Below are 25,758 nucleotides of genomic sequence, written 5' to 3' on the forward strand. Positions count from 1 at the left end.
GTATGTGTTTATACTATCGTTTTGAGCGATTTGCAATGCAGAGTTAAAGCAACTGTTGGTTCCATTATTCCTAACAAATTGATTAAAAGATACGAATAAATTTTCAGACTTTTACATAAAATATTTTTTTAAGGATAAACTGCAAGTTTTACTCATTATTTTATCCGCGGATCATTATTTAAGTGAAAGTGCAGTAGCGGGCTGTTAAGCCATTAAATAAAAAAATATATACACTTTTTATGGAAATATTAAATGAATCATCTTCACATCTTTTATCCCGGACGTCTAATCAGATTTAACGAAAACTCAGGGAAAATGCGTCAAATGAAAAATAAAAGTTGAAAAGTAAAATATCTTCTGAACTTGGATTGTCGGTAAAAGAGAGAACAAAAATTCTAATGCAGTGTTGAATATTCTACGGTGACTAGGTTACTTCTAAAAACATTATATCCGTTGCACTTCAGACTTTTTCTACAGTTCTCAAATCATCATAATTGAAAGACCTTAAATACATCCTCCATAGGCGAGTATACGAGTTGATATCCTTAGTTAAAAGTTAAACTAAGTATAGCAGTAGTATACCTTTAAGATGTTCCCAATTTAGCACAATAGTCGCCAATTCTCAGAAAAGAATCAATTGAACTTTCGATTAGTTTATAAATAGTGAATTTTTGGGACTGTTGAGCGACGAAGCAGTATACCTGCCTCCCAACCACAGTGAGCAGAGTTCGAACCATCATTTTCTAATTAATTTCAAATCAAATAAACAGTTTATAAATATTTTTATTGATCATTCTCATTCCTATATATGAACATTGTTTTTTAAATCAAAAAAATTAATGTAGAATCGAGCGATAACCACCTGATAGAGGTAAATATGGTATTATCAATGCTGCTTTACAGCTGACAATTCCTCACAATTTACTATTAACAAGCTATGACGAAAGTTTATTTTTTCGGAAATGGCTGGTGCTACGTTTTAATATTTTAATGAAGCAGAAACTCAACTGATGCCACATATTGTATTCAATAAATGTATCATTCATATATAATATAAAAGTATCATTTGACACAATTTATGCATGCATCTCTTTCCATTGATTCAACATTAACAATTTTTTTAATACAGTGAAAAGAGGGTGAAGAGAATATAGCAATTAACTTTTCTCTTTGCCTGAATAGGAGCTATCGAATGATTTAGGTAAGTTCTAATGATCACTTTCTCTGGGGATGGTTATCAAGTATTTTATTTTACTTTATTATGACAAATGCTTGGCAAGCCTAGTGATGATATAGAAGGTAAATGCTGTGTTTTCTATACATTGTATTATTATAATTAGAACAGATTAAGGTTCAATATTGATTTATTTGCGTAATTAAGTCTAGATACACAAAACATATCAGTTGTAGAATGATGGATTCATACTGTAAACTCATCTAGCAAGATTCTTATAATCTTGAAATGCAGTCACGAGAACATGCAAAAACTCATTATGTGATTCATTTTATAAGTAGGTGTCTCGTAATGAGAAATATGATTATTAAACTGTCAATGCAAATGCAGGTGTTACAAATCTGCTTACATATACAATAACTGATCATCCTCAAAATGCCATCTGTTGCAAGAGTAGAGCATTAAAAAATTGCCTATCTGAGGGTTACTTTACCCACAATATAACTGACCGGCATGCATATTACATGTGAAGAAACTCAATATGACAAGCTCATCCTTGTCTGATGTAATATTTTTCATGGAAAGGAAACTGACAGATAGTAATTGATTCTTCATGAAATGAAATACATTTTCTATTCATATCTAAATGGCAATATTAACATCAAAATAAAATATAACAAAAGCAATATATATATATATATATACACATACACACATTTTATTTCTCAAAAATATCTCATTAAAACTACATTTTACATATTCGAAGTCTATCTTTCATAAATGAACATTATAATGCAGAAATATTAGTTTGTACCTGTAATTTACAAAAATTAATACATATCACTGTCAGAATCTCGTATATGAATCCTATATTTAGAAGTAAAATGTGACATAACAGTTAATTTTAAAATTAAATTTAAAAGAATTTATATCATTTAAAATCTCAAAAAAAAAAAATACAATTAAACTTAACAGATAACAAGTTAATAACAAGAATTCTTTTAACAATTTAATTCATTAGAAATGCCTAAAACACAACAAATAAAATCAACTATGATATACGAAAAGCATGCAATTCAATATATATATATATTAGCCTGATTTAAAACTATAGTTTTTATGTATTATGAATTTCAATAAATTTCTTTTCCTACAAATGAGTATTATTATCTGATTTCGAATTATCGGATATCTTTTCATTATCAGGTTCTTCTATTTCTAATGGGTACACTTTTTCTAACAGTAAGCATTCAATTTGATTATCATCTAAAGTATCAGTTGTATCAGTACTAGCTAAACTTTCTGAATCGGACACTTCTTCACGGTGAATTCTTAATGCACTAAAATCAGGTGACAAAAATTTGCAATCTGGAATTTCTTCACCATTCAATGATACATCATCTAATCCATTTGATTTAGTTTCATCAAGTATGCCTCTATTTGCTGTGCTTAACTGTTCCAAGTGATCAGGTGCAGGACTTGAACAACTAGATGACTGACTAACTTGTTTCTTATCTAAAATACTGTTCATTTTATTTAGCTTTATTTCAGATTTTTCAGAAGCAACAGATACATTTCGAGTTTGGTCTTTGGAAACTTCTTGAGATTCTGTTAAAGATGCAGGATAAACAGATACTTTCTAAAAAGATAAATGCATAACAATCTTTAGAACAGGTCCAATAAAATGTAGAGTTATGAGAATTATTTTTATAGACATGAAGATGACACTTTAATAATCAGGACCATGATTTTTATAACCAGATTAGTATTCAGCTTTTGAAAAAATTTAACACTTTTAAAAACAAATATGGATTAAAATATTAAATTAATACTTTGTTATCAAGAAAGTACAACATATATAACTGAATATTAGGAAGTTAATTTAATTCTATAATAATGTTCTATTCAGCCACTGTACGGGAATTCAAGCCAAATATTTATATTATATTGTAGTCAGCTTTTGAAGCACATGCTATTTCAACTTTATATTTCTGGACAATGCTTATTTACCTTCTCCAAACAGTTGGTGAAAAAACATATATCGGGATCATAAAGCTTTTTGACTTATCAGCAAAACCCAACATGTGTCTCTGCAAATCGATTCAAGGATTAAGACTATAAATGGCCTCAAAAGGAGTAATTTATATAAGTTTTCAGAAGAAAAATGCAGAATCCAAGATTGCTACTACGATTAAAAATAAGAACTGACTTCAAAAGAAATGTTATTTGTATATATTATATTTCAGGACAACAGATATAAAATTACAGTTCAATATGCAAAGTTTATTCAATTTCTTCTTGATTTTTTAGATGAACACGATCAAACAGCAAAAAATAAGTATAATTCCTTACAAAATATGCATAAAATATGATATGCAAATTAGCAGAACTACTGTCATTTCTAGAAATGCAGCCTATAATCTCTGAATTAGAGAAGGGCTCTAATTCAGAGTGGTTAAAAACAAGTTTAAATTAACACGTGGTTAAAAACAGGTTTTAAAAATGTCCAATTTTTTTCATGCAAACACCCATTTTTTCGGTATAATATGTTAACATTTATCGCAAGAATTAAGATGTTGTAATATTGGGTGGATAAAACGTTGAAAGCAAGAGCCCTTCTCTAATTCAGAGATTATAGGCTGCATTTCTAAAAACAGAATTAGCTTCTGGAAGATTCAAGTGCGGCAATTATTTGCACTTATAATGAAGTGCAATACCACTACATCCTATTTTCTCAAATCTACTAGTAGCAACTCTGAAAGACTGATATCCATATAAAAATTTTTTGATGTTTCTCAAAAAGAATTGTACGCAAGATAACCAGCAACATGTGCACCCTCTCACACATGGCTACCAAATGAAAAGTATAATTAGCAATCGCACCTGTGAATTGGTATGTAAGACAACGAACGTTTGTAATGTTTACTGGTGCATCCCGACTCAAGAAGATAGTTGGTCTGACAGAAATGGGAACTTGTTATTGTCTGTCATGATCACATACGTCTCTTTCATGACTATGTACTCTTTGGATGTCGGCACTGACCTGTATATTATCTATAGAGGCACCACTAATGTTCAATTCGATGAAGAATGTATTACTCTATAAAACAGTTTATCCTTACAATAATACTATCACTGTGTACGATGAAAAATACAGTGGTGTTTTTGTTGAAATTTAATTTCATATAAATTAAACCGGCACATTTTTCAGACTTAAATCCGATAGAATATGATCTTTGGTGCCAAATCTTTATAGCTATTAGAAGCAATCAAATTCCATAATGAAGCCGATCCCATAACAGCTTACACAAAAAGAAAACATACCCCCAAAATTATTTGTTTTCCAGCCTTATCTTTTGTTTTGAAGATAACTACAATGGGCTACTTTGTGGGACACTGAGTTTTTCCTATTTTCTATTAATTCCAATAAATAGAAAATTCCCAATTACAATTATTCTCGCGTTTTTTTTTATAATTCGATAGATTTTATAATTCGATATTCGAGCGTATTTTTTTATAATTCGATAGAAAAGTTTCAAAATTTACAAACCTGAGAATTGGCCCCAATACAACTTGCAGCAATAATACCAGGCCTTGGTGTTATTTTAGATGGAAGGCTCTTGTACATATCTTCAATGTTTAAATTTTCCATAGATATATTCTACAAAAATGTAAAATAGAAATACATTTTAATTCTTCTCACCAGATTACTCAGTATAAATTTCCAAAAGTTATTTGCTGTTATCAAACATTATATTGTATAAAAGCAAAAAGAAACACAGAACTCACATCGTTTTGTATTGAATACATATAATTTTATGAATTATCCCAATATTGGAACTAGATTTACATCAATATATTACTTCAAAAAGAAATTTTTTTTATTTTAAAATTACGTTGATCTGATTTTTTGTGGAAACTGCACTAATAGGTAATATACAAATTTATAAAGTAATAGAATACAAATAGGTAAAACAAGAGAAATTCCAAAAGGAAGTATATTTTCTTTAATCCAAAATAAACTATAAAACCTCTAATTCACTAATTTCACCATTTTAAACATGTGCACAATACTGACAAATTTTACAGCATTTCTCTTAATTATTTAATATGTGATATTCCTTATAGGTTACAGAAATATTTTTGATCATTTATTTTTATGTATTTTAACAAACCATAAGATTTTTATCTTTTACAGGATGAAGTATGATAACACTTCTAACAAAGTGTCTTTATAAGTCATGCAGAATTTTTTAAATACGATATGTACCCTGTTTAAAATGGGTAAAACCTCCCATGCTAGCAAGAAGTTTTTATTTATTCTTTCAAAGATAGTAATTTGACATCATAAAGTTAAGAAATGAAATTTGATTTCATATTAACTTGGCATCCATAATTAGTCAGATATATCATAAATAGTCTGTTTTTTCACTTAGCATTATTTTCAAATTAATGTTTCTTTAATTAAGTAGGTTAAAATTGTGCTTGAGAATGCTGTGCAGGGTTACAGACATAAAACTTTTGAGAGAGTTTATCCCAGACACATAATAGGTCAATTCTTTTTATGCCATTTTAAAAAATGCCAATTTCCCCTTAATGAATTTTGACAAATGAAATGATTAAATAATAATAAAAAAATAAATAACATGGCTGGATGCAAATAAATAGCTTTAATCTACATCATTCATTCACTTTTCAATGTAAATATTTCTGGTTTAACAAAATTATACCTGAAGTTTTACGATGCTGAATTATAGGTTTAGCTTCTCCCTCATCCACCCATCTATCTTTTGACTAATGACTAATACAAAAAAGGTTGATTTCACAAAACTTTTCAAAATGCAATACTAAACAGCACAGAATTCCATAAATAAACATATTCGTTCAAGTGAAATTGAAATACTTATTATTTGAGACAAATGAGTTTGGGAGACATTATCATATGATTTGACAAAAAAATTAGCAATCTATATCTTGTAAAAAGATGATTAATAGGGAAAAAAATTTAATCTCCGAGTTTATTTATGACTGAGCAAATTAAATTTGAATTAAATTTAGAATAAATAAAATGTTTAATATGTTGTTGTTTGCTATAGAATTTTTAATTAACATTGATTGCAAAATCTTTCAGGTAGCAACAATGGCCTTCAGCAGTAGTATCACTTGCTCCTAAATCCATCATTTAAGTCTGTATTTTCAAACCAACAATCTTTAAAAATGCATATCAGTAGTATTTGGGTTCTCTTATAGGACACTAAAATACACTATAAATATTCACAAAAATCATATAAAACGTCAGACACCTTATTTTTGAGCCACAAATGCTTTAAAAAATTGAAAATTCTTTCAAAAAAAAATTTTTTTTGGGGGGGGGGGGGCTTTGGGTTTTAAAAATGAGGTGTTTTTCAACATTTCATTTAATTTTTGCGAATATTGATAGCGTATTTTAGTGTCCTATAAGGACCCCCATATACTATTCCTATCTCCAAACATCCTTTTTTGAGCTGTGCTATGAATGAGTCTGTTAATGAATGTTTATAGTTATCTTAAAACAAATAAATAATGAAATTACTTTACTTTAATCAGTTTATTCTAGCAAAATTTCAATAGCTAAGCATATCGAAATAAATTAACTGTAAGTGCTGTAATTGATTCAATTTATTTATAATTCTTAAAAATTATTGATAAAAGATTTATAATGTTTCAAAACAGTTTGCTCATATATTTAAATTATAAGATACAATATAAAAACCTCTGTACTCTGCACAATACTTCACCAATGATCCATCAAGTGTTTAAAAAAAAATAAGGGGGATAATATGGTAGAAATCTTATTTCACACACGAGTTTATTCTCTTGTCCTTATATATAAAATTAGCCTGGACTACGCCATTTCTATATTTTGCAAACTTATCTCTTTTTATCTTTACTAACTTACAGCCTGCTTTATTTTTAACTAATAACTTGAAGTACATGTCAACTAAACCACAAAACGTGTCCTTCCCCTCAACATGCCTGAACATCTGTAGTAATCTGAAGATCGGACCGATAGATTAAGTAAAGATTTAATAATATTTATCATGAAGAAATACAGAAAAGGAAATATAAAACGTAGACATTTAAAATGACAGAAAAATCTGAATGCTCAGTTTTTTCTAATGACAATCATATGATGAATGAACATCAACAGATCACATAATTAGTATGAATTAAGTATTCATCCATTTAAAGAGAATGGAATTCCATCATTATATTTACCATGAATTTGACTAGAAAAAGCCATTCTGAATACATTTTATTTAACACCTCTTCCTGGAGCTCCTTATATAAAAAAAGGTACATGACATCTTAGTTTTTTAAAATGGGAGGAAACGGTACAACATTTTTGTATTAGATAAATATTCATTCACATATATCAAAATCGTTTTCAAAAAGATTTCATTTTAACACATCGATGACAATATTGTTAATAAAACAATATTCATTAGTCATTAAATGGAGAGTCACTTAAATTGCTGAATTCTATAACATTTTTTAAAAAAATATCTGAATAGAAATTTTTTTACATTAACATTTACTTTGTTATATGGGTTGAATAAGAGCTTCCTATCAATCTAATATAATCTTCAACAGTGTATAAATACTTTATAAACACATAAAGAACACAAGTGCAAAGGCGAAATACCTCATAGACTTGTTTAGCATGCAGTATTATATTTCCTAAAAATGTAAATAGTTTATAACAAAGGTATTTATTACTTACATTAGAAGATATATCACTACTTTTCAATTTATGATATGTTAACTTCATGCTATCACAGGAAAGAAGCGGAGATTCAGCACCTTCAATTTGGTTTCCCTCAACATACAGTCTACTGTCTACAGACTTTCGTTTTTGATGAATTTCATCACTTATTTCTTCCAGATTATGCAATGCATCTGCATAACTCATCTTCATTTTTAAAATTTTTTCTTCTAGATGATGAACTTTTTTCCTCTGTTCCTAAGTAAAGCAAAAGAATAAATAAAATGAAAAATCCTTATTGTAAAATAGTGCTACCAACATTTGATACACTTGAATGGATGAAATGCAATCTAACCCTAAATTCTGAATCAATAAAAATAACTTCATATAAAAAACAATGCATTAAATACTTAAGAAAGAATATTTTAAGAGTGAGTGATGTTTACATTAAAAATATCCTCATTTCTGTTCTTATATTAAATTCCGCCGAATCATTTGCTTTCAGTTTACAATCAATACTCAAGTTTTAAAAAAAATCCAACATGATCAATCTTTTATAAGCTATAGAAATATCAGCATATATCTAATAAAGAAAATCTCATTATGGCGATGACTAAAGTTATTTTGATCCAGAAGGGGGCAGAATGAAAATGTTTACTCTAATGATATGATTCTGCATTCTAAACAGCAGTAAATCAAAAATGAGAGCCCTTTAATATATTTTTAATGCCACAAATACCACAAAAATGGACAGCATCAGTATATGAATTATTTTTTATGTCTACCCAACTTCGAAAGTTATTTTGTCCATTAAATTATTTCCCATTTCAAAACTTATACTGTGCAACAAATTATTTGTAATATTTTTGGGCTGTGTTCTGATAAAACACATATTTAATATAACACATATTAAAACACATAAATAACATCACCAACATATTTTTTATTTTAAAAAAAGTATTTTAAATTGTTTATCTGCTTTATTTAATGAAATAAGGCCAGTTAACTAAAGTAAACCTGTTACTATTGATTTAGTTTAATTTAGATGAAGCAGCAATTTATTTCAAACCTCACTGTTTAATTTAAAAACTGTTGATTAATCTATATAAAAATTACTTATGTCGAAAAATGACTATCGTCTAACTAATATTGTGTAAAACTAAAGTATCTGTAACCAAATGCATTTCTCTGTGTTCTATGTTATGCAGAAAAGTATCTTTGTTTTTAATAATTAATTATCAAATGCCATAATTTCATTACTTTTCACATTAAATCGTTTTATAAATAAATCAGAGTAAACGTAATAAGAATGTATACAAAGTATTATGTAAAATGAGTTGTTAAATTTCGGAACATATTTGCCCTTCATTATTTGTACGTGTTCCACTGTAATGCATTGTATTCTGAAATTTATTACCTGAAAATGTTGGAAACAACTAAGATCAAAATATACTTTCATGTGAAATCACGACATAACGATTATTATGCAATATGATGAAAAATAAAATCTGATAACTGGAAAAAAATATAGCAAATAATTTAATAAATAAAACTGGTAGAAAAAGGTTTTGTTTCTTTTAAATTGCTATTCAATAAATTAATCAAATTTTGCTTGTTATAAAAATTTAGATACTATAGTACATTATTTATTGATAGTTGTAAAAATACGGAAATTGTCAAAAAAGAACTGTTAGCCATACAATCAATTTTGGTTTAATGACAAAAAAAGTCTTTACTTAGTCAGGAAGGATGCAAACAAAAAATCTTTTTATTTTCAATTTATTTGCCAATTACTGATTTTTAAAGTTGCTTAATACTTTTGAATCACCCTTTGTATATCAAAAGGCATATCACAATGAATGTGTAATTCAAGAAAAGTTTAATTATAACATTGCATTCATTGAAATATTTGATTAAACAAAACATTTGATTAATATATTAACCTCAAAGCAACATAATGACCCTATTTATGACTTAATGCTCCAGCGATAGTTAATCCCCATAATGTGAAAGATTTCTAGAATATTTTGGCTTGCACACTTGCCACAAATTTAAATCAGCAATTAATGTGTGTATGGTCATTTATTAAGACATACATACAATTAGTGTATCCCATTGCAGTTAACCTGTTAATAGAATATGAAGTAAAAGATTCTAAGTCTCCAGATCACTGTTTTAGAAAGAAAAAAAGATCTAACTATTCATTACATTTGAACAAATCGGCAATACATAATAATATAATACAAGAATGAGAATAATTTTTCCTCAATTGCATATTAGATTTTCAAGTAAATACAAGCTAATTAATTAACAAAATTAATTTTTTAATCAACAAACCAACTATCCGTTCATCGGAGCTTTAATATTAGCATTATTCCCTGAAATAACCGATAAAATAAAAAAACTTGGAGATTGTGCCGAAAGTTTTTTTTTTTTTTTTTTTTTTTTTTTTTTTTTTTTTATGACGTACATTGCCAAAAAAAAAGTCTACATTTGGTAAAATATAGATTTCATGTTATCCTACAGATAATTAATATTTCACAAACAGAACTAGTTGACACCAATCCGGCTTATAAGACAGGTAAAATTCTTATATAGACAAACAAAAATTAAAATTTACAGATCAAAATGATTTATGAAATAAACTAGTTAAGTCATTTAAAAAATACAATTTATTTTCAGTAGTACACATACATGGGAGATAATAAACAATCTCGTAATATATTTTTCATAATAAAATTAGATCAGAAACTGTAATAAATGAGCATAGTTTTAAGAAAAAATATCAAGATACGAGACAAATTACTAAATAAGCATTAACAAGATTATGAAATTGTCCATCTTAGATAAAAATGATAAATATATAATCTGCCTATTTCACAATTCATGACATAAAATATTTTAGTTAGAAGATTCTCATTACTAATACTGATAATATCGATAAAAGAGAAATATTCATATTACTTACTTCCAGCAACTGATTGAATTGGGCCTTCATTTCAAAGTAAGGTCTAAAAAGTTTTACATAAGTATTAGAGATATTGACATTAAAATATGGCGTTTCAACATTTATATACTCAATTTCACAGCAAATAAGTAGTAACTGAAGAATAAGAATATAATCACATATTCATATATAAATTTTTATTTAATGCAAAGAGTTTTATGAACTACTAAAGGATATCAGAAATAAATGGATAAAAAGTGTATAACAAAGAGAAAAAAATGTTTTAATTGAGTTAAGGAAGGAGGGAGAGGTGAGAAGAAATTATCCAGAAAAAGGGAAATACACCTAATTTATGAAAAATAACATTAAAACTTTATCAACCTACACATGCAATGCACTGGATGAGCACAAAATAACCTTCCCTGTTTGGAAATATCTGCAGTTCAAGTTAATGAACAAAGCAAAACAAAATTTCATACACAAACTGTGGATGTCATGGAGAAATGAATTCCGCAAAATAACAATAATCGTCATTTAGTAACAAAAGTCACCAATAGGAGATATATCGCCTTTGTCGGAACCAAAAAATGGATCAATGTTTGCAATGAATAATAGCAAAATTTCATTTACGCCTGATTAATAAAAAATGCATTTACAGAGATGAATGGCACATAATATGAAATTCACAAAAAATAAACTTAGTAACCCATTACCAGCCAGGATCCCCATTTGGGAATTCTTGAATTTTAAGTACACCACTCAGTGCCAAAAAGATATTTGGTAAGACTGACAGTTTAGTTTCATTCTATATATATCCGTCAATATTATATGTAGCAGAAAGTGGAAGTTCTGTGCTGTGTTTCTTTACAACAAGCAAATTTGAAATTTGTCTAAGTTGAAAGGAATAGAATTGTCAAATTTGAAGCAATATATTTTTGGCTTGGCTTTTAAATTATGATGAAATACCACACATAAATATGTAACTCATATGTTATAGAAACGATCTGTTACTCACACAATCTTTTGTTTTTTATTAAAATACAGTAGACTCCCGATTATCCGAGGAGCGGATTATCCGCGCCTGCCACACAAAGGATTTTCTTCTTTTTTTTGTACAAGCGTAAAGCAAAGAAAATAAAATTTGGAAGAACAAGACGACGCGGAGTTGGCCGAGAAACTTATGCTACGAAAAATGCAATCTCAGATCAAGAGAAAATGCTTCCAAAGCAAGAAGCAAACACAAATGACTGATTTTTTCAAAAAGGTGTAGTTTTACAGTTATGCTTTTGTAATTACTTAATACATTACAGTATTAAAACAGTACATATGTATTAATTTTTCTGTGTATCATTGACGCCTCTCGTAAATACAAAACACTTTTCTGTTTTCATTAACAAAATGCATTTTAGGTTAGTTTTGAGTGATATACTAAAATAGTAAGCGTTAGTTAAACATTTCCTGCTGTTTATTTTACGTTTTATTGTACAAAAAGCGATTTTTCAAAGTTGGAATGACTGTTTTCTCTTTTGCTATACCCGTTTTTAGCTTTTTTCGGATTATCCGCGATTTTTGTTATCCGCGGTGGCTGCGCCACCCAATTCCGCGGATAATCGGGAGTGTACTGTAATTTCATTGCTCACTTTATAACAATGCACTTTTTTAAAAATATCAAATATTTTCTATCAAAACAATTTAAAAATAATTACACTGTTACACGACCTTTCCTGCATACATATAATTAATCCTGCAAAAATTTTCAAAAAAAAATAATGATAGTTAATGAGTTAATCAACATTAAGATCACCTGCCCCACTGGCAACATTTTCAATGTGCTGAGCTCCCCAGAGAACAAAATATTATACCAATGACTTTTGTTACAAAATTTCTTTTTTTTTTTCAAGGGTATTCATTTCCCCATACTTTCCAGTGTCTATACGAATTTATTTTTATCCTTTCTAGCTGCAGAACCTATGAACAGGGAAAATCATTTTATGGCCATTCTCTTTTAGGAAAACATTCCATACAAATTGAAACCTAATGCTAATTTTTTTGTAGTTTTTTACATTTTTTATAAATTTTTATAGTTTATTACATTTATTTAAATTCATTACATCTTAAAGCATAAACAAAACTTTTTCTTTTAAGTAATGAAATTTCAGATACAAAATTAATTATAAAAAGTCTCTTAAAATATGCACTTATTAATGTAAAAATAAATATCAACACACAAACTCAAAATTGAAGTCCTACTAATTTGAAAACAAAAACATATTCAGCTGATTTAATAAATTTTTAAGACTGCACTTCAAAAAATTTCTGTCTAAGATATATTTAAATAAAATTATCCAACATAGGGACAATTTAATGGAAAATATCAAATATTCACCTATATAAATATAATTCTAAAGTGGCATTTCTCTTACGACACTAAAAGTTATTTTAGGGCGGGGGGAATTTCTATGTTGAGAAATTCCTTAGAATGTGCGTGTTCATATTCAAACTTATATTGCAGTACAAAGCATAAACAATCTTTTTCATATCTATTCCGGGAATTTTGAATTAAACTTTGCATTCATATGCAGTTACCGAAAATTCCAATTTCTTTGATGTGACAGCAAAACATTTTTTTTTTTTTGAATTTTTAATTTTTTTTTCAAATTAGCAAACGGATATATTTATAAGTCACTGACAATAAATTCATAAAAAAACTAAATGAAAATACTTTAATTTGCATTCATTTTAGTAATTAAAAGATCTTAAGCATATCACAAGATACTGTCTCAAAAAGTAACAGAAAAATTCGTGTAAACTTACGTGAATAACAATAATATCATTCATTAAAATGTTTTAGCAAAACAATTTATTCGATGTTAAACAGGAATACACAAAATTTGAAAATGCAAAATTATTATATATAAATTTTGCAAACATTTAGTCATAGAAATTGCTTTTTTTGATTTTATCAATGATAACAAATATTTTAAAACACAACATAAAATTAATATCAGAAGGATTAATGATAAATTAGATGTACTTAAGTGCTTTGACAAAAAAAGATTTTTTTTTTTTAAATTTGATAATCGAATTATTGGTGTTTTTTTTTGGGGGGGAAGCATTGCAGAGCAATAAAAGTATTTAAAAAACAAGAGTCAAATATTTAGTAACTAATAATGGCATGATTCCTAAAAATGTTTAACAATAACTGCAGCATTGATTTTATAACAACAATATTAATTGCACTAATGCATACTATACATTTTTTTTTAATTATCTTAAGCAGTCTGCATCAGCAATGATAATTTATCCCAAATTTTGATACATACAGTAGCTGAGTAAACACTGCGCATTGAAAATTAACATCTTATATTGTCATTAGATGACTTTTCAAAAATGATTCCTTCTACCATTCCTTTTAAATACAATGCATCAAGCATTGTGCACAACACCATGTACATCGTTGCAACTGTTATTCACAGTAAAATCACAAATCCAGGAAAATTATTCATATATTGGTAAATTCCGTCACATAATCCCATTTGCACATTTTGGTTTGATATTAAGATTTAAATTTTGTGAGTATTCAGAAGTATTTGAATACCTTTTAACTAACAACACATAATAAATAATAAGTAAAAAAGCAAATTCTCAAAAAAAAATCTTGACTCTATAATACATATAAAGACATAAATGAACTACTTTAAATTAGTTGTTTGCTTTGCACTAAAATTTTGCACATATAAATTATTTCACTTTATTTGGTTCAAAATATGCTACAGCTCCTAACAGAAAAACAAGTAGGTAACTGAACATATAAATAGCAGAAAATAATGAGAGCAAAATTTAAGATCCACAATTATTGCATATAAAATAGCATATGTGAAGTTATTGCATATCAAATGGAAAAACAATATCTCTATTGTAATTAGTCTGCTCTTTATAAAAAAAAGTTGGACATAACCAAACAACCTAAGAGGACACTTCCTACAGAGATTGATTTAACCCATAACTGGAGAAAGGAGTCAAAATGAGTCCGAATTGTGCATTATCTCTGATTATCAGTTGGTATTCTGTCCTTGAATACAATCATTTTCTCAGTACCTTCAAGTTTTTCTCTCAGCAGTAAGTACGAACTTGTCCGTATAACCGAGTTATTCTTTTTCAGAGTTTCTGTTGTTATTTATGGAGTCAATGACTCCATGTCTCTAGAACTACTTTTAACTTGAATAATGCAAAACGAAAAAAGAAATATTCTTAAAATAATATTTTAAAATATTGTATTCTTCATTTTTGTTTTTTAAATTCCAAGAGTTATTAACATTAATGTAATTCCGAAATATCTCAAAGAAGTAAATACTCATTAAAAGATTGCTTAGTTTTTTCTTATAACAACTTTCTAACATTTAACATTTTTAGTATTAATATTTTTAATATTGTTGGTAATTAAATGATTTCCAGAATGTATTGTGCTTCTAAAATAAATTCCAATGCTGTTTATAAAAGACAAAAAAAAACAAAAAAACAAAACAATGGAGTCATTTCGACTCCATGTCTCTGGCCGCGTGAGGAAATTTATGTTTCCGTTACGGATTAATAACTGATATCAAATATCTAAGAAACGTTTCTTTAAAAAAAAACAATTTTGGTTATAAGATGAATAAAAGATATAAACATATGAGTGATATACACATTGATGCTCAGAATCATTGATAAATATTAGCTTTCAATTTAAGATCACAGCGGTCAAACTAACTTTTCTTTACATTCTGTTTCAAAACAAGTAACTTGCACATTGACATTTTTCTTAAAAATGTAAAATCGCATTTAAACTCAAAACATTCTTCACAATACAAAACTTCGATCATTGCAAAAAGCTGTTGATTCATTTTAAAAGCTCACTAGTCAGAGCTCAATATTATAAGATCAGAATTTGAATATAAACAGGATTATCGTCTGCTGAGAAATATGGTGGCAAAACTGCAAAAAATCAATGTTCCAGATTAGCAAAACTTAAATCATGGCAAAAGGGTATTTCAAATCCTTGCTTTCAAACAACTTCCGGTATAAAATATCCATATGCCTAAAGGAAAAAAATGTGCTTTCAAACCATATTTTCTTAATTTATAAATTTCTGACTTTCACCACTACAATTCCCAGGATGCAATATCTAAAACTGATACATAATTTAAATAATTGAGGAATTTTTTTCAATTGTGAACACTATATAAAATAATTTAGCTTTCATTCTTTAGAAGTAATTCTCATATATTAAATTAGAAATAAATTTTTTCTGTCAACACTTTTAGCTTAAAAGATACTTTGCAACACACAACACTTACTGGCTACTTTTTATCATTTAAACCTGAATTTTATCATTAAAACCTGTCTGTTGGATCACATAAAAGAGGGTATTTTCCAAAATTAATGATTATTTTGATATATGAAAGGATTTTTTATTATATATGGTTGCTACAAGCCAAATTCGAACACCATACGGAAAAAAAGTAGTTTTGCCAAAATATTTTAATTAAAATGAATTAGAAAAGAGTGAAAATGATTTTTCAATAGTGAATCCATTGTCCACATAAAAACGAAACCAAATAGTGCCAATTCATAAATTATAACTAACAACTTGGATATAAAAGTGAAATATGTGAAAAAGAATCTAAGTCAAACTCGGACATCTCACAATTAAGAAATAATAGCAACTGGGCAAAAATTACTGCCTATTTTATGGTTAACATTGTAGTTGTTCAAAGGAATTTCCCAATAATGTTATTTATATTTACTGCGAACATTAATTAAAATGTCAAAGCAAAGGGCCCAAACGAGCATTGAGTAAAGAAAATTGGTTATGACTGCGATATTTAATAAGAGAAGTGAAAGCAAATACGTTTCCGAGAACACCAAAGCTAATTATTATTGTTGAAAAGGAATTAGGAACAAAAATTCAGCCTATCAATAATAAGAAATGTATTCCATAAGGCAGATCTCAATGGAAGAAAAGCCAAAAAAACTTTCATAAATAAGCAAAATCAGATCTAAGACAAATTCGCAAGCAAAGTGAAAAAAAGGAATTTTCTTATTGGAAAAATGTCTTATTTACTGATGAGAGCAAATCCGATACTTTTAGATCCGATGGAAAGCCTTATATCTGAAGGGATTGTGCACACAAAAAATTTGAAAGCAACTCGGTAGCATGATGGTGAATCATTAATGGTGCGAGAGTCGTTTTTAGCTACTGGCCCAGGAACCCTGCATTTTATTGATAGGAGAATGAATCCGACTGCATACCTCGACATTTAAAACCAAAAAAAATGCCATAATGTGCACAAACTTTCTCTTGGCAACAACTGACAATTTTATCAGAATAATGATCCGAAACATAACGCTCATCGGGTGCATTCCTGGCTCTTATATCATTGTCCTCACATCACGGATACTTCACTCCAAAGCCCAGATATAAATCCCATCAAAATTTCATGGAATTCCCTTAAGAAAAAATTCCGAGAACACGCCGTTTCCAGTAAAAATGAATTGAAAAGAGTATTATTGCTGGAATGGAAAAATATTAAACCTAATTTTTGTGAAAAATTAATGCAATCTATGCCTAAACGTCTTAAAATGGTTTATAAAAAACAAGGCTTTGCAAACATTAATTCATTTGAAATGTTAATTCGCTCCAAAATCTTTTTATCCGTCCGAGTTTGGATTGTGCATTATTTTTTGCTTTGTTTTTTTACCATAATTTTAGGTTAAAATGAATTAATTTATGATTTTTGTTATTTGTTTATATAATTGCAATGAATATACTATTGAAAATCCATTCAACTATGTTTCTTATCATTTTTAGTTTAAAAATTTTGACAGTATTAGTATCTTTTCTTTGGTGTCCGAGTTTGGCTCGGAGCGACTGTATATATCATTACTTAAATGACTACATTTAGATTGAATTGAAATTGGTCTCTCTTTGGTATTCTGGAACACCAAAGAAGAACCAGAACATATTTTAAGATATTTTGCAATAAAAACAAAATGACAGGCAAGTTTCTTAAAGTAGTATATGAAATTGTTGAGTAAAGAATAAATTTTTGACATGGAATTTTGTAACCTAGAGAAATATATAGTAGAGTCCCAAATATTGAACATTTTAAATTAAAAATATCCACTTATCGGACTTTTAGAAATCTTGCATTTTTAATAGTAATCAGCTTTTGTATATCAAATAGCTTCTTTATATAGAACAAAAAATCTTACATAAAAAATTGCATATCAAATTAGAGTCAAAATGCAACAATTAATTTCCCTCATGAGAGAAATACAAATTAAAAGAAAATTTTTAAAAATTACTTCTTACTAAAGCAGTAATTTTCAGAAGATTGGAAGTCGTTTACAAAAAGCAAACGCTTGTCGATGAGTTATATGTCATTTTTCACTTATGTTCTATGAATCATTTAGCATGAAGCATAACTTAAATTCAACTTAATTTTAGATTTCTTACAATGAATATAACCCCTTTTTATAAATTTAAAAGTATGAAAGAGAAGTGTAGCTTAATATTTATAAAAAAAAGGAAGAAAAATAAAGATGCATCAAGAAAATATAAATTTCGTAAAATAGAGTATCAGAAATTCAGTAAAATCATTGTTACATGCAAAGTATTTTTAATAATTTTTTTTGATATTTTCATTTGTTTTCTTTAAAATAAAAAATTAACTATATGTGATAGCTTTTAGTAAGAAAATGATAAAAATAATTGCAATATGCATTTCTATACATTACACTGTTTATCAGGAATCTTAAAGGTCGATACACAATTTCACTGTATTTAGAATCTACAGTTCATGATACATACATACCATTAATTCAGGAATTTTTGAACAAACATTATACTAAATTCGAAATTCATTCAATAACACAAGCAAAATTACATTTTCAAGATCAGACAATTAAATGTAATACTGAGGCATTGAATAAAAGAGCGGCACAAGTACCTAAAAAGAAGCTATAGAATTCGCAACATAAGGTTGATAATGGCGAACCAAAAATCACATTTTTATTTATTCAAAGCTGAAAAAATACCTGAACTATTAAATCATGAAGATGCAATATCCTAACTGCACATAAACAAACTCAACAATGCTATTAATAATATCAATATTAATACTTTTATATATATTTCATTGTGTAGCATTGCTCATAGGGTTTCAAACTTATACAAAAATTTCATCACTTTAATAAATCTTCTAGTCATTAATATAACTGCACACCAAAAACATTCTGATAAATGTATGATGCATATTCACAATACATAGCTGAAAATAAAATGTAAAAAGCATACAAATAAAATAAAAACAAGCTAAAGTATGATCAAAATGTTGATGTAGTGATTTAAAATGTATCGAGTGATCTGCACATTTCTGAAAAACTCTAATTGATCATATACAAACGTGAGGGCACGATTTGTTTTGCCAAACTTTGTGATTATTTATGTAGATTGCTTTTAACAATTAGACAATAGTGCCTTAAAACGATGACAATTTCGTCGAATGTTTAGTACAAATGAATAAGATAAGGGAGAAAACAAATGAAATTTTTGTGGCGCGAAGTCGAGTAATGTTATATACTTACAAAAGTTGTAACTGGTGTTGATTTGCAAGATTGTTTAGCTGTAGCAAACTTCTGCGAGTTGAAAGACTGTGATTCAGAAAATGAGAATTAGAAAACTGTAATAAATAAAACTAATTATTGAATACTTTTAGCAAATCAGTAGTTGAAAATGAATGGAGGAAAAGATTTATTGAATGCCATGGCATAAAACTGTCAAAATACTGAACTGTACTTTGTATTTAGAAAATTTGTATTTAGAACTACTGAAATAACACTGTATATGTCGTTCAATTGTATTAACACTATCAACAGATAAAATAAATATGCCAGATAGTTTTATCTTTATTCTGCTGAAAACATAGACAAAATGTATAAATCCTATCATCTCTTGTTTAAATACTTAATTTGTATTACAAATATACTGAATATTTCATAAATTAAGTTGATATCGTTATTTTAAGCAACTCTTCAGGAAAATCAATACAAAATTCTGAAAATGACATTTAATTTCAGGTTATTATACTAACACCATTAACAAAGCATTAACCATAAGATTAAACATTTATTTCCATAAATAGTATTCTAGCAAGTTAGAAGTACAAATAGCATTTAGAGAATTAAAAGTGACTTGTCTATTTTTTATGAGTTACATGGCTTTATAACAAATTAATAAATAAATAAACCTATGATAGTAGGCTTTCACATCTTCCCTTTTCATGAAATCTACAATTATCTGTAGTTAAACATGGTTGATAAACAAATTCGTCTCTTCCTCCAAAGCAAAAGCATAAAATAATCAAAGCACAATCTAAGCAACTAAGAAATGAAAAAATAAATCAATGAACAAAAATGATCCACTAGACAAAGGAACTTGACTACAAAATAAAAGATCAAATATAATGACCTCAGAATTCCTTGGTCTCAATCCCCCCCCCCTTCTACTCACCTTCTTGGTACATTCGTAAATTTTAATTAAATTTGTATCTTATGAAATTTTTTAATCATGTAGTTTATGATTTATTACACTTTCAGTACCAGATTTACCATTATTTAAATAACATCTTGTCATATTTTGATTAATTCCACCCTATTCACAAAACCATTGAGATTCATGAACTTTTATACCAATATTAAGCATCCAGAAACATAAAATCAAATTAATTTCAATTAATTAAATTTATATATTTATACAGTAGCTTTACACTTTCAAAATAGTTCTCAAGCTAGAATATACATTTTTCTATATCTGTTCGGAGGACTGCTTCTTATACTGCATTATCTACCTTTGGTTCATTGTTGTAATAGCAAGATAGATTTTAAAGTATGTGACAAACATGTGTATCAGACATTAACAGAGACTTCCTAAACATCAATACTTGGAATCAAATATTATGCAGTATTTGATATAATAAAATCCTCAGATAAATCCTGCTCTGTAACAATGCATTAATCACATCTTGCATTTTAAATAATTTTCAGTGAAAGAATGTCATGGGCAGCTTAAGACATTTTATTGAAATAACCACCTGTAAAAAATAAATGAAGTAATATGACAGGATAAAAAATACCTTGATTTAACTATTGATTTTCTCAATTCTTGATGCAGATGCTGGACAATTTTTTCAGCTTCATTGTAAGCTAATGAAGTTTTCTGATGCTCATGCTGACTTAACACTCTTTCACTTTCAGCTTCATTCACCTATTTAGAAAGAGAACAAATGAAGAATATAAAATAAATCTCAATTAAAAAAAAACATATATTTTTTAATAAAAGCAGTTTTGGGATAAACTTAAAATTCAACTGCAATAGTTTTATAAACAATAAAATAAAATCGATTTCTAAAAATACACCATTTTAAAAAAAGTATTTTAATCCATGCAGTAAAATAAAATTATCCATCTAAACTGTCAGATTTTCCACTGAAATCACTTAAAAAATCTCATTAGTAACACATTCAATAATAAAATAGCAGGTCCTTAGTCACACATTCAATAATAAAACAGCATTCTTATTTTTCTTAAAGAAAATAAGAATGAAATAACATTAATATACTGGTACCTAAGGATATCATGCAAATTCAATCACAACCTATTACTAGTAATTTCGGGTTTATGATGTTAAAAACAGGAAAATGCAAAAAATACAAATTGCTTTTAACATATGAACATCTAAGAGAAAATTCGAACTTGCATCATTAGCAGGCAACAAAAATATTCTGGACAAACACACATTCACATAAAAAAACTTTTAACAAATCAATTTCACTGGGTGCCTTTAATTAAAGGGTGACATGGCATTATATTTGTATATCCCATGATTATATTTGTATCTGAATTTTTAAGAATTCATTCGCTTCAACAAATATAATTTTTTTTTCTTTAACTTTTCTATACAATGGTATGTTAACCCTTTCTAACATGTTTTATGGAGGGTTTGAAAGCCAATCTGGGTACACCATTTTTTTTCTTAAAATTAAATAAATTCCTAATACCTTTTCATCATTACAATTTTCAGTCAAATCATTAACAGCAGATTCTCTTTTATTGAAAAGAATAAAAGGAAAAGACAATTTTGCTGTGAGGTTTATGCTTTGTTGCTTCATTGCTTAAATATTATAAATTTATAATGATAACTACAAGGCTCTACATGAGTTAATAAGAGATCATAAACAGACAACAAAAAAAATTTATACAAACAAAGTGAAAGAGACTATCTAGTTGTTTTCATCACACACAGTTACACATGTTCTGATGCACCAAAAAGATAATATTTGCAATGTCATTTAAAACATTAAAAAGATACCATGGTCTATGAAAATTAGAAAGGCTTTAATGCAGAAAAATGTGAGCAGGAACATACAGAACCCATCAAGGAGGAAATGTACGACATTTTCAGATCAAAACTGAAGAATACCAGCCAATCATGTGACTTGATTTTTTTCAATTGTGGTAACAATGATGTGAAATGACAAGAAAACAAAGTAAGCCAATAAAGAAATTCGTCTTTTTAGAGCAGAAAAAATTGCAATGTTTAAAAACAGATACAAACTGTGAATAGGAGATAATACCAATGCTTTTACTTTCTATCTAAAAAAAATTCCAGCATTTATCAAACTGAACCCTTCAGTCACTTATTACAAACTAAACATTTATATTAATAACTTGAAAATACACAGTTTAAACGATAATAAAAGATTATCTTAGGTGAGATGAAATGGAGGAGTCAGGATTTGAAGAAATCAGGGCATGTCTTACCATTTTAAGGAGTCTGTTTCTTATCACAGTAGGTTTATTACATATTAAGATTGTTGCAAAGGTCAAAACCAAAATAATTTTATCTTAGCAGATATTCAATCAAGAGCACCCCACTACCTTCAATGATCACAATTTTTTTTAGGCCTGAACACAGTAACAGACTTCATTGATATTTTATCAAAGGCAAGTAAAAAAAAAAAAAATAAGGTAGAAGAATAAAGATTAGTATATATCAAATAAGATAAAGAAAACAGTATCAAGATTGGGATCCCTTTTCAGCTACAACTGCAAAAAAACAAATTCATTTCACAGAACAGAAATTGAGTGAAAAGAAATTCAGTTAATTAAAAGATTTCACTAGCAAAGAAAAGACAAATACTGAAGTGGGGCAGGGTTAACAACTGAACATATAATAGCTAAAATAGGCCAAATTCTGCCATCAATATAAAAGTTCCCAAAATGACATTTTTTTTTCTAAGAAATAAATATTTCAATGTCAGCATCAAAAAGAAAGCCTTCCAATTAACTTCAGAACCCATGTTATGTGTCCCGAAAAATCACACAAAAAATAACATCTTCTATCTACCATTATATATATTACCACATTACCATCTATTCTATAAGAGTTTGTCTGTGCTGAGTGAAAGAAATCCAGCCTCAATTTCAAAGGCAGAGAAATGCATTAAAAGAATGGTTATTTAAATATTAATTTTAATGCAAAAGTATGTAGTATGCCACTGCATTACATATCTTTTTATTACATAATACTTAACGGCTCAAAAAATTTAAATAATTTATCTTAATTAAATGTAATTGTCACGTGGCTGACAGAGAATATTATAATCTTCTCAATATCAAAAACACATTTATTGCAATTTAAAAATGTTATAACTGACTCATAACAGTTCCAAAAGAGATAAATGAAATAGCAGAAAATGACAGGTTTTCTTCATTACACAACATAAACTGATACTCATATTTTTTAGTATATTATAATACCAATCATCTTCAGCTTGAAAATATAATTATATAGTCTTAGTTCTACAGAATATCAAAGTTTTCATTATAAATATTTTTATTTACCAACTATTAGATTTGCCAAAGAAAACTACCAACAATTTTTTTTATTGTTTAAAGCAAATCTGATCACAAATTGAAAATTTAATACATGTTAACACTTAATTGAATTAAAATGCTTGCAATGATGATATAAATCATTATTCATTGAAGTACAATATAAATATTTCTATAATTTCAGTAATTTAATTTAAAATAATCTCAAAAGACAAGAGGTAAGAAATAAAAATTCTCTTACTCTCAGAGTTGCATGGTTAAGCATTTCTTGCCAAGCAGGATCAAAACACCTTCCTTCTTTTTTCAGACCCTCTTCTGCCAAATAAACCATTTCCTTTGCAGCTGAATGAGCGCTGCTAGCTCTCTCATATCTTAAAGCAGCTTTCTGAGTTTGTGTTTGAAGCTGTATAGCATTAGAACCAATTGTTATTAATTTTTAAGTTATGTTTTTAAAATAATCAGATATACAACAGAAAAATTGTTTTTTAAATGCAAAGATAAAACAACAAGCTTGTCAAGAGCTATAAACTCAAAAAACACTAGTTTTGCTTCTATTATAATGAAATTCTAGCAATAATGGATATCCATAGCAAATATATCATTTAAAAAATGCTTATTTACATTAAATAAAAATTTAGGTACACATGACAACACTGAAATAAGTTTCATCCCAACAGAAATGTTCACAATACAATATGGAATGTCAAAAAAATATAAATTAAGCTTTAAAAAAACGACAGAAAATCAGACAATTCTAAGTAGTACTATTTAATATAAATCTAAAGTGGTAGTAATGTCCTAGTGGTCAAGTCTTAGCTTTTGGGGCTAAAAGGTTCCACATTCAAAACCTGATTCCACTAAAGATTCACTGTATATCAGGACCTGGTGTGCATTGTATCTTCTTTTGTGGGCACCAGCATGGTGTTGTTATCTTCATCATCTGAATGGGTTATAAAACTATGAGGTCTGTTCTAAAGTAGCACTAGTGTTGTTTCTGAATAGAAAATTAATACAACTAAACTAAACTAAAAATACTAAGAAACTCTATTAAACCCCAATGAAATGATTTTGGCTTGTTGAAAAAGTGCATCAGCTTTATATTCAATTTCCATAATTTCTTTTTACCACAAAAAGATCAAGATATCAGAATCCCAGTTGCTTTATGTCATTGACAACTATTGCTTTCATATATGCCTCCTCCTCCAAAAATAGGTTATGTTTTGAATGGGTTGATGTTGCTAACATTATCTATTCTTTATCAATGTTTACTGAATGGATTCAGCCAGACTGCTTTAAGTGGCCATAGATTACATGTCGTAAAACATATTTTTTATTCAAATTTCTCACATTAATTTTTTTATTAATGATGAATCCTCTTTCAAGAGATGCTTTTTCATGAGAGAGAATGAAAATAATTTTCAAAATTCTCCACAGAACTTCAGATATATATATAATCTTTAAATGAACGGATAAAAAAAAAAAAAAAAAAACTCATCCAATCTGATTTTTCTAACATTAAACAGGGTTTGTTGTAGATATTGCTGCAAAACTTAAGTACTTTTAAGCCCTTTTTAAGCACTTAACCAAAAAAAAATTAAGTACCTCTGTACATGTACACATATACAAGCCTGCATATTTTCTAAGCACATGATATTTTCTATTTTATTATAATGTACAGATTTATAGAAAAAATTTAAAAAAATTAATTTAAATGTATATTTTTTAACTTTTAATATTCATTTCTGTATTTGCACAATATCTTTTATTGCACAACAAATTATGCTTTTTGGTTTTGACAAAAACAAAAAGGATCATAAAAAAACTATCAATACCAAAAAATTAAATCAACTTTTATAAGATTAACAAAAAAGATCAGTGATCTTTTTCAATGTTTCTTAAAATAACAAACTATCAGTTTATCTTGATGGTTACTTTTTTTCTGAAAATATCAGCATT

General features: G+C 27.7%; 1 protein-coding gene across 4 annotated transcripts in view; it reads right to left on the reverse strand.

Annotated features, from left to right (window-relative positions):
* Positions 1-765: 765 nt before the first annotated feature.
* Positions 766-25,758, reverse strand: part of LOC129960047 (SH3 domain-binding protein 5-like) — a 42,492-nt gene continuing 17,499 nt past the window's right edge. For 2 of the 4 annotated variants that reach the window (XM_056073081.1, XM_056073083.1), the window contains exons 4-10: positions 24,044-24,205; positions 21,042-21,172; positions 19,495-19,560; positions 10,888-10,930; positions 7,938-8,177; positions 4,725-4,835; positions 766-2,813 (exon numbers count right to left, since the gene is read on the reverse strand). In XM_056073081.1, coding sequence (XP_055929056.1) covers positions 2,325-2,813; positions 4,725-4,835; positions 7,938-8,177; positions 10,888-10,930; positions 19,495-19,560; positions 21,042-21,172; positions 24,044-24,205 — 1,242 coding nt within the window. In that variant the 3' untranslated portion in view covers positions 766-2,324. The remainder of the gene's footprint in view (positions 2,814-4,724; positions 4,836-7,937; positions 8,178-10,887; positions 10,931-19,494; positions 19,561-21,041; positions 21,173-24,043; positions 24,206-25,758) is intronic. The other 2 variants (XM_056073084.1, XM_056073082.1) reach the window with 2 other exon arrangements.

Source organism: Argiope bruennichi, chromosome X2 (assembly GCF_947563725.1).
Source record: "Argiope bruennichi chromosome X2, qqArgBrue1.1, whole genome shotgun sequence".
Lineage (NCBI taxonomy): Eukaryota > Metazoa > Arthropoda > Arachnida > Araneae > Araneidae > Argiope > Argiope bruennichi.